We start from the raw sequence: 13,340 nt of genomic DNA, 5'->3' as shown, positions 1-13,340 counted from the left end.
ACCTAGGGTGCCAATTTTGGTTTTTCCCTGACTCACTGCCGAGCTAGTGTGCCTCTTGATACCATTCTCATACTTAAAAACAGGGCCAATTCTAATGCCTTTCCTTCTATATTCCCATGGTGCCAGAAGGTTTGCTTTCTCTAAGTCTGGAATGATGATAGTAATTCTCAACTGGTTCACTAGACATGAGAATCACCATGGGGAGGTGACAAAAATTAGATTCTTGGATCTGGCCACCTGAGAGTCTGATTGATTAGTCCTGGAGTGAGGCCCAGCAAGTTGTCTTGTAAACAAGCATCCCAGGTGATTCAAACTCAGGTTGGAGCTCCATGGATTATTTGGAGAAGAGATTGTCCTTTCAGAGTTTCAGTGACTATCAAGTGATTATTAATTTTCTAAAAGTAGGAGGAGGCCCTTTGGGATCTTAGGGAAACTCAGAGTCACCTATGTTGGCCCAAAATCTCTTTTCTTAGACCGTAAGCACAGATGGTCTAGGTGGCTGGGCCACAGTGCTAGTGACTCTGTGCTATCTCTTCAAAGATGCTTTGCTAAACTCTCTATCATTAATTTCTTTGGTATTGTCTCTGTGTACAAAAGACATTTTGGTGAATAGAACCTTCAAGTAGCTTGGATTCCAGACTCTCAGCTGATTAGTATAGGTCAGTGGTTCTCAACTCTGATGGCACATTAGACTGGGCTCTACCTTAGATGAATGAAATCCAGATCACTAACACAGATGTACTTTGATCAAGAGTGAAGCTAGTTCATTCATCTCTGTTCTCTGCAGGCCTTCAGTGGAGTTGTTCAAGTCACAAATTCCAACTGGCGGGTTTTCCTTCTTCTTGTAAAGATGGCCCACTTAGTTTAATGTTGTCTTTTTTTAATTTTTCCTCCAGGGGACCCAGGTTTTTGTGCTTGTGATGGTGGTGTCCCCAACATGGGGCCACCTGGGGAGCCAGGCCTGCCTGGGCCACCAGGACTTCTGGGCCTTCCAGGTCTTAAAGGAACCAAAGGTGATCCAGGCTCTGGGGGTGCACAGGGCCCATCAGGGGATCCAGTAAGTCTTACCAAACTTGGCCCTGAGGAAGCAAATGGGAGCTTGTCAATTGTCCCTCACTCCTCAACAAGCACTTTATTAAAACACATAAAAGAAAGATGGGGATAAAGCAGACTTCAGGATTTTGATCTGTAATGTGAAGAAATCTGTTTAGCTATCTTGAAAGTCCCTTTCTGCTTTAACCTACTTGTGATCCCTCCCTTCCTCTCTCCCTTCCTTTCACAAAATAACTTACAATTGACCCACACTGTGTCAGACCTTGAAAATAAAATTTGAATTAAGGCAAAGTTCCCATCCTCAAAGATTTCAAAACTTAGAAAGGGTAAGAAAATAAATGGGCAATGATAATCCAAGGTGGTGACATAATCCAGTGTCCATTTTTTGTGCCAAAATGTACCCAAAGACTTGTTTTAGGTCAAATCTATGCAAGGTAATAAAATTCCATGAAGTCTGTATCTCCTGATCATTACCTTCTCTTTTTGTCAGGGTGTATTTGGGCCTCGAGGTCCAGCAGGCCCTAAAGGAAAGAAAGGGGACCCGACTCTCAGCACAGGATCAGGGATGCCAGGAGAGCAAGGTGATCCTGGCCCCCAGGGGCTCCCTGGTGAGACAGGAGCCCCAGGCAAGGATGGAATACCAGGTTTACCAGGGCTGCCAGGCCTTCTGGTAAGTTGATTTTTCTTGGGTGACTAGTGCTATAAATCGTCACACTTGACTTGGCAAGGGAAGGAGGCTGATGGCAGCTTCCTACCTCTGCCACCAACACTGTGCTTTTCCTTTCTGCAAAATGGGAATCTTTTTCTCAGAATGGGTCATTGGCTCACTTGATAAATGCTAGTGACAACTGACCATTATCACTTAAAATGCTTCAGTTTCTTAGGAGATTTCCCTTGCAGGCAATCCAGCTGCTTTCTGTGACCAACCCCTGCCCCGCCTCCAGGGTTATCTCTGCCCCCCTCACCTGGAGCCTTTTGCATTATAAGGTCACGCAGGGTTGACAAGCTTCATTCCCATTACCTCAACTCAGAGGAATTGATTGAAAAACTAGAGTGATAAAGAATTTTAACTGAAAAAAAAAGCCTTGCTCCCACTGGTTATGTGTCTGTTTCCTATGGTCAGAGGGCTTTGCAGATGTGTCTTTAAGTCACACTTTCATTCTTTCCTATGTGTTGTTCAGGGTGATGGTGCACAGGGCTTCCCCGGTGAAAAGGGGTTACCAGGACTTCCTGGTGAAAAAGGCCACACTGGTCCAACTGGCCCCCCAGGAATTGGGCTACCAGGGGCTCCTGGACCTCGTGGACTTCCTGGAGATAAAGGAGTAGATGGATTTCCAGGGCAACCAGGCCCCCGTGGAGTTCCAGGTGAATCAGCGAATCCGATGGCTTTGGGCTTGGAAAACTGACTCCTTGAGTATAGATATGACCTAGATGCATGAAATGTGTCATAAGAAGACTAATTGTAATCACTGCTTTCAATCCTCTAGAGGGTTTTCATGTGGAAAAGGGATCGTAATTGCACTGTGGTACAGGTACACAGAACAATAGAGATTTCAGGTCTACTTCGTGAAAAACTTCCTAATAGAACAGTCCAAAAGTGTGACAGAGCTTCTTTGGGAGGTTATGAGCCCATCATCTCTGGAACATTTCAGACAGAAGCTGGATAACCATTTATTACAAGTGTCATGAAAGAAATAAGTGGAAATTGAACAATAAAGGTATCCTCTAAGTTGTATGGTAATATCAGCAGGGAAGAACCTTTACTTAATTCATAAGATCTCAGACTGAGAAGAGACCCTAGTTCTATCTAGTCTGATTTCCATTTCATACTTTAAATCCCTCCTATTTACATCACTTCTTTTTCTACTTGAATTTCAGGAATTATAGAATGATAGCTCTGCTTATAGATTGTTATTGTGCTATGCTAATAATTTCCCTTCTTGCACACAGCCAGAGCAGCTCTTCATCCCAACTTCTGTGTTTCCACAACTTCTATGTTCCCATTAGTGGTACCACACTTCTTATAGTCATCTGAAGTTGCAAAACTTGAAATTTGTCTCGTATCCCTCATTTGCAATGCCTCTTATAATCTTCCCTTCCTCTTCTTGGTATTAAGCTCTCGTTATCTCATGCCTAGCTTATCAAATACCTATATGCTTGTTGGGATGGATGGATAGATGAATGAATGACAACAATTTCCTAAGTAGTTTTACATCTCCTACCTCTGGACTTCCCCCACTCAAATCCACTAGGAACACTGCTGCCAATTTTATATCTGTAAAGTGCTGATTCCCCCATGTTACTCCCCTAGTCCAAAGCCACAAATGGTTTCTACTGAACAGAGAAACACTCTACTGAAACTTCTCAGGCTGGAATTCAAAAGTCTCCAGACATGGACACAACCAACTTCTCTAACCTGGCCTTATTTCATACTCTTCATAATTAAAACCAAACACTAAAACAGCAGTTTATCTCACTGTCCCCACAAAAAGTACATTCATTTCCACTGCCAATATTTTGCCCATGTTGCCTTTTTTTCTGGGATACTCTTCTTCTTTTGTCTATGTACTCACATCCTATCCAACTTTCAGTGTTCAGTATAAGCCCTAATTCTTCCACTAAGCTTTCTCTTGACCCCAATGGTATGTCATTGCCACTTAGATTATATATTTCCTTCCATTAATGTTTTTACTATTTCTAACTCATTATAAGCCTCTGGATACTAAGGAAGGAGAATAATCCTTTTTAGTGTTTCTCAATCTGCCTAGTATAGTACAGTACTCCACAAGACACTAATATATACACTCACAGAGAAAAGGGCCTTCCCCATAACCAAGAGGGTTTTCTTAGATCTACGTCTCCTCTTTCCACCTCATCACCTAGAAGAATTACAAAAAAGAAGACAGATAATGGGTCTTGTAAAAATGTATTTGTTTTAAAATGTACTTTTGTGAATTGATATAATAATACAAGTTAAAAATTGATGATTCAAGACTCTTAAAGCCAAGTCAGTATTTCAGTCCAAGTCAGTATTCCTCTTAAGGTTGTAAAGAATTTTTTTTCAACCTTTTATTTTGTATTAGGGTATTATCCAATTAACAAACAATAATTTCAGCTGAACAGTGAAGGGACTCAGCCATACATATACATTCTCCCCTAAACTCCCCTCCCATCCAGGCTGCCACATAATATTGAGCAGAGATCCCTGTGCTAAACAGTAGGTCCTGTTGGTTTTCCATTTTAAATATAACAGTGTGTACATGTCCAGCCCAAACTCCCTCTCCCTTCCCCTCATCTTTCCCTACAGCAAGATTATGAGGAATTTTATCAAACAAAATATGCTTCCTTTGGAAAGTCCTGGTGTCAGCTACAATTTTGCTTCCACCTTTGTTCTCAGAGATATTATTCATGGTCATTCCACTGCCCCTCTGCCAATTGGATCTTCACTCTAGGTCAACCTGTTTGGCAGGCAACTAGGTTTTAAACTGAGTTATATTAACATGGTACCTAAAAACTTAGATACACTCAAATTTGGATATTATCAATATTCAAACTGCTTGAAAACAGGCTGAGTCAACAGAAGGAAGCCCACAGGACCATTTCTGTCCCAAACTTCACTACCCCGGGCCTAGAAAGTTCTCAAGAATCTAGTGATCTAAAAAAGCTATATAGCCTGGGAGATGCCTTATGCAGAAAATATTCTTGTTGCAGTATCAAGACTTTCCAAAAAGTGACTTCATTAGCCTTCTTTTTCTCTCTCTATGGCCACCAAATATAACTCCTCGAACCAAGCTTTCTTTCCACACAGATTTAAAAACATATCACCTGTGGGCCCTAAACATTTGCAATTGTGGGCATGACTGCTTGCTGCCATGAAAGATGAAGATGCCGTTCCTAAACGTACTCACTCCAGCCAATTGTGGCTCAGGCTAGGACACATTGCCAGGAAAGGGAATGTAGTCACTGAAGCTTTTCAACCTAATAGTATGAATTATTACAAACGCTAGGCAAAGAGACAACTAGCTGTTTCCAAAGAGGCTCTGATCCAGCTGCTCATAGTAATCAATCACCCAGGTTATCACTGCAGTGGCTACTGTGTCCTTGATCCTGTGTGGATGCCAGTTTTCTCCCCTCTATCCAGACAATTTGATCAGTGGGCTACAGACAAGACTTTCCTTGGGCCTCAAAGAACTTCCATCCCGGTTTAATTTTCTTCTTTACTTGATTGGTCTAGGTGACTGCTGCTGCAGGGAGGAGGTTGGGAAAAGAGACTTAGACACAGAGGGAGGTGAGACCTAGCTAGGTCTAGAGGTTCTCAAATGCCAATGGTGGCAAACCACCCCCCTCCTTTTTGTTCACTTTGTCTCAGATATTCACAGTGGCCTGAGCACCACACTGAAGGCCTGAGTTGGGGAGGGGTGATCCTAAGGCTGGGGTAAAAAGGCTCATGCTGACACTGCTTCAAAGGCGCCTTAGCACACCTCTTCTGGGAGGGAGGAGAGAGGAAGTGGGCACGCAATCTCTGCAAGCGGCTGGTCACCTTCATCATGCATGTTGATGGCTTTGCTGATCTCTGCCTTGAATATCTTCATTTACGAACTTAACTGAGGCCATGACTTGCCTTGGGAGTTACCTAAAGGGATCTACACATCTGATATTTATTCATTTGACCTGGAATCAACCAAGATGTTAGAATCTTGATAACCAGAACTGCTTTTTGATTCTGAAGATGAGTTTTGGCATTAATGAGGAAATTCTGAATAATGATGTCATTTGTTGCACTTGTAAAATAGAACATGGGTAGAGCTGGTTTCTGCTTTGTTGGGGAGAAGGCTCTGAATTTATGTAAAGTAAGAGAGCCAGATGTATGACTTGAAGTCCTTACCTTCTCACCATTTTGACCCTCTGCTTGAAATACACAAATGTGTACAGGACTGGTCTGAGGCAAAAGGGAAGTATGCCCCTGATTCCTTCTGGTATCTACTCATCTTCCATTTTCTCATTATTTTTCCTTCCCTGGAACCTTTCCAGATGACTGTCCTCAGCCCCATCCTCTAAAGGTTTTGTTTTCCTCTGGTGATCACAACTGAAAAGAATCTATAAAACTGATATGATAAATTGAGGATAGGTGGTTTCATGTTTGGACCCGGCCCAGAGATATTTATCTTTTGCCCAGTTTGTTTTTTTAAGCCATAAAGCAGTGGAACTACAATGTTTGATACATTAAAGTCAATGAGCTATTGAAATAGTTGGGGCAGCAGAGTTTTCTCCAGGGTCCCTCTCAGAATACCACATAGGGAGGCAGTTCTTCAGCCTAGTCCAAAGCTGAGGGCAGGACTGCAGCCCTCTCCCCATGAAGCATCTCATCCATCATGAGATGCTTGCTCATAAAGCATCTTTCCACAGTAGGGAGATAGCCCTCTGAAAGAGCTCCATCATTTCAGCACCTGGCAGGATGGAGACGGGTATAACCAGCTGTGGAGGAAGATCAGGTTTGTGGCTATCTTTCCACCTGTGAAAATGTAATTATAGGAGCTTGACGTCTAGAAGGCAGGAAGCTGCTGCCAAGGCTACAAAATATGTCACTAACCTGAATGAGGTAGAATCTAGGGGATGGCCTCGAGGGAGCTCTTCTGAATCCTCCTCCTTAAGATACTAAAAAACTAGTATTCATGGAGCACATACCAGGGTGCCCAGCACTGTGCTAAGTGCTATTAGCACTATTCCATATAATCCTCACAAGTACCATATGAGATATGTAGCTCCAATTTTACACATGAGACTCAGAGAGGTTGAGTATCTTGCTCATACAACTAGTTAGTAGCAGAACTACAATACAAGCCCAGCTCTGTCTGGCTTCAGAGCCCAACCTCTTAACCAATACATTATACTGTTGAATTCCCAGTTTTTATTTAGGACAGAACAGGTGGGCTAAAAATGCCATCAAGCTTTTGTATTGGAAAATGAAAGCAAAACTCGGGGAGGAATGCCAGCCAGTTGAATAAGCTGTCTGAATCATAGGTTGTATCTTTAAGAGATGTAATTTGTGATTTAAGTACAGGCAAAAGCTATAGCAGTTTCTTAGAACTGTGGGCTCTGTGGCTTAAACTAGATCTCTGGGGATTGTTTTAATGAATAGGCAAGACTAATTTTAATTAGCAACTGTTTATAAATGGCCTCTGAAGGAGCCAACTAACAATTCATTCACTGGTATTTTATTAAACCTCCCCTCTGTGATCTTAGACTTTTTATTTGCACCGTGAGTGAGTAAGGAAGAATTTGCTAGGGGAAGGGCTATGCACATCAATTTCAACGTCTTGAATACTGAAATTGACGACCCCTTCTCTGAGTAGCAGAGTTGACCGTTTCAAATGAGGAGCTGAGCAAAGGGTCACCGTCTGTCATGACCAAGAAAGTGGACTTCAGTGTTTGCTTGGTATAGACATATGGGTCCATCTGAGCAAGGATAATGGATAGGTTTCAGTAGATCCTAAATGACATGTGTCAAAAGAACCCAGTGGTTTGGGAAAAGCCTCATTCCAAGAAAAGAGCAGTCATGTGAACTTGAGGGGTCTTGTCTTCAAACCCTCCAATCTAGTCATGTGGACATAATAACTAACCCTTAGCATGCATTCTAGGGAGGGGCTCCACCTGAGGGCAGGGTGAATAGGCAACTGCTGTTTGCTGTTGTTCCTACACAACAGGAGACTTTGTTAGAATGTTATGTCTCAGCACTAGGACACTAGGGGCATTCTTATCCATAAGAAATTACGCTAGGAGTAACTCCCAAGAGCTTCTGAAGCCAAGATTTTTCTGCATGGGCTCCCAGCTTCTGGGTGGAAAGAATAACTTAGCTGTTGCATTCAATGGAATGAAAGTAAAGGAGCATGCTAGGGGGAAATCATCCCTGACTTGATTGGTTCAGCTGCTTACATGTATTTACATGTATTTACAGGTATCACCTTGCCTTGTATTATTACTGGACCGTATGGTCCATCAGGACTCCCAGGAGCTCCCGGATTCCCAGGTATGGGATGAGGCCAGAAAAAGCAACTGAGCACACATGTAAGGGCCATGTACCAAAGTAAGCCAAGGATAGCCCAGGAGCACTGGGGTATCCTCGTTCCTCCTGAGAGGGCGGCCTTGAGAATTGAGGAAATAGAATGGCTGCTAGAAAGGGCGGTGTGGGGAGGGGAGAATAAGAGAGGCCCTCCAAGAGATTAGGTTTTTTGTTTGTTTGTTTGTTTTTTGACTGCACTGCATGGCTTGTGGGATCCTAGTTCCCCAACCAGGGAATGAACTTGCACCCTTGGCATGAAAGTACGGAGTCATAACCAATGGACTCCAGGGAATTCCTAACTAACTAATTCCTAATTTTTGACTGGACATCACAAATCATAGCCATACCAACATTCCTTTCCCCTTACCACTCACATTTGGGTTTTCAGGCCCTAAAGGGGCCCGTGGCCTCCCTGGGGCTCCAGGCCAACCTGGATTGCGTGGAAATAAAGGGAACCCCGGAAGTCCAGGATTGGTTCACCTGCCTGAATTGCCAGGTAAGAAGAGGAGCTTCTCCCCCTGCTCCCTGCCTCTCCTGTTGTGTGAGTATGTGTTTGGATTGTGGTAGCCATCCATCCACTGTAGGAAGTTAGGTTTGTGCTCTGGTGTAAGTGGGATGGTTTTGATTTCATAGTCAGACAAAACAGAGCTTAGAGCTATAGAAGGACAGTGTCTCAGAGCAATAAGGGCCATTTGTGATGAGCTGAGTCAACCCCTTCAGGTTCAGAGGAGGAAACTGTGGCGCATATGGAAAGTGACTCGCCTGAGATCACAAAGTCACTAGTGACAGGGCTAGGACTCTACCGGGTGGTCTGACTGCATGTTCTGTCAATTGGTCTGACTGCACGTTCTGGCAGTTCCCCGGATCAACTCCTGAAAGTTGATAAGGGAGAGGGAAGTTGTCATATTTCAGACCCTTGGCTGACACCCTGTTGTTCCAACCTGAGCTTCATTGTGCTACGCTGCACCAGCGGTTCTCAAACTGTGTTCCCTCAGCCAGCAGCATCAGCATCACCTCAGAACTTCTTAGTAATGCAGTTCCTTGGCCCCTTGGCAGAGTTACTGATCAGAAGCTTTGTGGCGGGGTGGGGGTGTGGGCCTGACAATCTGGGTTTTTCCAAGCACCCCTGCCCCAGGGGATTCTGACGCATGCTCAGTCTGAGAACCACCCCTGCTCAGCAGCAGGGGATTCATCTTAGGCTATATTTCCTTGGGTTTATTGGTGTCTCAGGTCCCTCCACCATCCAGAAAGAGGGAGGCATGAGGATGGGAGTTAGACAACTCCAGAAGAGACCAGGTCTTTGACAGAAGGTCCTGGCTCTAATCTGTGCTCTTCGGCCACTGTAGGAGCCCCAGGAGCTGATTGCTGAGCTCTGCCCAAGGCCCAGCCTCATTGAGCTAGAACCTCCTCTGGATCACACATTGCAGTCCCTGCCACTGGGCAAGTCTTCCCAGGACCAGAGACCTTTAAGGAAAGCCACACACATTACTAATGTGACAACCTTTGTAGTAGGACAAAAAGTCTGTGTCAGAGTTCTCTAACCAAACCTATGACTTCTAAACCTCCATGGCCTTTTATTTTTGACTCTTCACTTTTAGGGTTTCCTGGACCTCATGGGGAGAAGGGCTTGCCTGGGTTTCCTGGGCTCCCTGGAAAAGATGGCTTGCCTGGGAAAGTTGGCAGCCCTGGCTTACCAGGTCCCAAGGGAGCCCCTGGTGACATCCTTGGTGCTGAAAATGGTGCTCCGGGGGAGCAAGGCCTACAGGGACTGCCTGGGGACAGAGGATTTCCTGGAGACTCTGGCCTTCCAGGACTCAAGGGTGACTCTCTTTTCCCCACCTGTTTGACAGTCTACAGAAAGGCTTTTAGTACCTGATGTACCTGCATGTATAACTGCATGAATCTGGGGTGATGGATGAACTAGGGGCTTGAAATAAAAAGTCATTGTGGTCTCTCCCTGCTTTTCTTAAATCACCCAAGTCCATTCTCCTGTCTCAGTAATTCTAGAAATATCTAGAATCCATAGTCAGGTTTCTTGCAAAACCCATAATTAGCAGCAAGGCTGGAACTGATGAGACAGTGGCATGTCGGAGGCATCCCGGGGCTGGGCTCTTCTGGAAGGTGGTTTGATGAGCGGTCCCTGCTATCAATCCAGGCTGTGATCATCTGCCTCTTCCTTTCCTTAGGTTTGCTTGGGAAGTCGGGCTTGCTCGGCCCCAAAGGTGAGCGGGGCAGCCCTGGAATACCAGGCCGCGTGGGTCAGCCAGGCCCCCCAGGCCCTAGTGGTCTATTTGGCATCAAGGGCAAACCCGGGCTCCGCGGACCCCCAGGCTTTCCAGGCATTTCAGGTAGGTCCTTCAGAGGAACAGCCCCAACTTGACAGACTTAAGCTGGGCCCCGGGGCCCTGGCACCCTGAGGGGCAGTAACAGCAGTGTGACAGGGTCAGACTGAGAAGGAGAATGAGTTGTCTAACCTGAGTTTCACATCTCAAGCCCCCCATGGTGCCAGGTTGAACCAGTTTAGCCTCCAAAAAGTGACCCTCAAATATGAGCACTCCTCGCCCCTCCCCCATGGCCTCTGCCCACCCACCCACAACCCCCTGCCCCACCAACCCTGGCAGCTGGCCTCTTGAGCCAGCAGGTCTCTGAGGATCCAGAGCCAAAGTGTCTTTCACTCCACAGTGGGGCATGGCAGCTTCTGGTTCCAGCCTAGTGTTTGCAGCTTGCCTTTTTCACACACCACCCTTTTCACCCCTGACTCCTGGCCATGTGACTGAAGTTGAGTTTGTATACAACTATTAATATCTTTTTTAATCCTCTTTGTGGTTGTGTGTTTCTGGGGGCTTCACATAGGCTGTCCAGATGAGAAAACAGCACACAAGCTCACAGACTAACACCCCCACCAGCTTGGCCTCTCAGGGAATTATCTTACTATACATTACAACCTGGTAAGGCCAGGGGTCCCTGAACTCATACTGCGGGGTTGGCCCCCATTGAATTTCCTTCCCTTGTTGTGGAATCCCCTTCACAGCCTCCCATTAGAATCCTGGGGCTCCTAGCTACATGATGCTTTTCAATCCATAGAAAACCAAACCAGCCATTCATTTAGGTCCTTGGGGGCCCAAATACCTCTGTCATCACTGATTTGATCCTTTGATTTTTTAATTTCCTTGCTTTGTACCTGAACATTCCACTTTGGCAGCAGCTCAAGAGGTTAATCCCATTGAGCAACTAAAAGCCCAGTGAAAGAAGTCTCAGAATACCTAGGAGACCAGATGGGCCTTGGGAATTCCTACAGTACTTGGCACTAGGGGGTCTTTCAACTCTAATGCCAAGGAACTGGCTGACTTAACTGCTTGCATGAGGGATTAAAAGGGCAGCCCTGATCCATGACTCCCTGGGAGGCTGAAACAATTGTTGGGCTTTAACCTCTACTTCACTGGTTGGCTCAGGAAACAACCACTGTGGACTGATTCATGCTGGAAGTACCAGGAAACTAGAGTCCACTTGCCACCCTGGCTTCCTAGAGCTCCATTCAGAGGCTAAAGTATGAACCACATTCATAAAGGGAGAAGAGTTGTCATCCATCAGAAGGGGTTTGCTCATCCGCCCTGCCAGCTATAGCGCCATGCTGGTAAAGGTAGCCACTGGTGGGACACCCTGGGTAATAAGTGCTATGCGTCAGCCAACTAAAAACAACTCTGCCTGTTAGTAGCCTGCACAGCCCATTGTTCAAAGGCCATTTACAAACCCCAACAAGTCAACCAACCAGAAGTCAGGGGAATGGGCAGTGGCCCAGATCTGGATAGTCTCACTTGACAGCCATCATGTATTCTCTCCTGTGCTGATTCAGGACATCCTGGAAAGAAAGGTCCAAGAGGCGAGATAGGTCTCCCTGCATCAGCTGGAAAGAGAGGCCTGCCTGGGCTGAAAGGACTTCCGGGACCACCAGGGCCAATTGGCTTCCTGGGGAACTCAGGCTTGCCAGGGGCCACTGGGTTGCCAGGCCTGCCAGGTCCGAAGGGTAAGTAAAATGATCAGGAAGGCACCAGTGGGTGCCCAACTTGCCTCCTCCCTCCTCTCTGCCTAGGAAAGGGGAATGGGGAGGGAGGTGAACAGGGCTTCCCTGGTGGTTCAGACAGTAAAAAATCTGCCTGCCAATGCAGGAGGCCCCTTTTCGATCCCTGGGTTGGGATGATCACCTGGAGGAGGGCATGGCAACCCACTCCAGTATTCTTCCTGGAGAATCCCAGGGACAGAGGAACCTGGTGGGCTACAGTCCATGGAGTCGCAGAGTCAGACACTGGGCAACTAACACTTCCACAGTAGGAGAAGACAAGTGCTAAAGGAGGACTCCCACCCACAGCAAGTCACTTTCCCTGCCTGCTGGGTGGAACACTGGGCTGAATAGCTTGAGCTGGAAAGCCCAGGACAGGAACAGCCACACCAGGTTTACTCATTTGCATGAACCCTGCATACAGCCTGATGGCCCTCACTTCCTGTAATTATTCTACTAAACACCAGGAGTTGGGCAGGAAGGGAAGTAACTGGTTCAAGGTCACACAATTGGTTAGCAACAGCACCAGGCTAGATTTCATCTCTCTGCCTCCTGGGCCTAAGTTTATTTTTTTTTCTCTGTGCTACACATGAGCTCTAACTTGACAAATCGTAAGAGAAGTGCCCAGCTCTTCTTTCCTTCCTGGTACTTAGTTCCATGTCCCTATTCAGGGAAGTAGCATAACATGTACTAAGAGCTTGGGGTTTAGAGTTAGAGAAACTTGGGTTTGAATCTCTCCTCTGCAACTTTCTAGCTGTGTGACTTTGGGTGAGTTAATTAACCTCTCTGATCATCCATTTCCTTGTATGTCAAACAGGGATAATAATAGAATTTCTTGTTTCTCAACAGGTGAGAAGGGGTCTGTTGGACTGACAGGTTTTCCAGGGATTCCAGGTCTCCCTGGTATTCCTGGAGCAAGTGGATTAAAGGGAATTCCTGGGTCAACAGGAAGAGTGGGGCCATCTGGATGGGCTGGTAGCCCTGGTGAAAAAGGTGAGCTGGGGAATCCAGTTCTGGAATTGCCACCCATGCTTCCCAAGGTACATTTTATTTATCCACTTTGTCATCCAGATGGCTTGTACCAACCTCGGGTTAGATAGTAAGATTTGAGGTTTCTCAATGAAATCCTTTTAAACCCAGAGACCTCAATCACTCTGCATTACCACAGCA

General features: G+C 45.8%; 1 protein-coding gene across 3 annotated transcripts in view; it reads left to right on the top strand.

Annotated features, from left to right (window-relative positions):
• Positions 1-13,340, top strand: part of COL4A6 (collagen type IV alpha 6 chain) — a 320,391-nt gene that overhangs the window by 286,405 nt on the left and 20,646 nt on the right. For 2 of the 3 annotated variants that reach the window (XM_061137218.1, XM_061137216.1), the window contains exons 21-30: positions 897-1,057; positions 1,544-1,723; positions 2,235-2,418; positions 5,288-5,341; positions 8,009-8,080; positions 8,502-8,609; positions 9,712-9,933; positions 10,300-10,461; positions 11,967-12,137; positions 13,020-13,163. In XM_061137218.1, the coding sequence (XP_060993201.1) occupies positions 897-1,057; positions 1,544-1,723; positions 2,235-2,418; positions 5,288-5,341; positions 8,009-8,080; positions 8,502-8,609; positions 9,712-9,933; positions 10,300-10,461; positions 11,967-12,137; positions 13,020-13,163 (1,458 nt within the window). The remainder of the gene's footprint in view (positions 1-896; positions 1,058-1,543; positions 1,724-2,234; positions 2,419-5,287; positions 5,342-8,008; positions 8,081-8,501; positions 8,610-9,711; positions 9,934-10,299; positions 10,462-11,966; positions 12,138-13,019; positions 13,164-13,340) is intronic. The other variant, XM_061137217.1, reaches the window with a different exon arrangement.

This window comes from Dama dama, chromosome X, assembly GCF_033118175.1.
Source record: "Dama dama isolate Ldn47 chromosome X, ASM3311817v1, whole genome shotgun sequence".
Lineage (NCBI taxonomy): Eukaryota > Metazoa > Chordata > Mammalia > Artiodactyla > Cervidae > Dama > Dama dama.
Note: the sequence above shows the minus strand (reverse complement) of the source record. Positions and strands in the feature narration are given on the sequence as shown.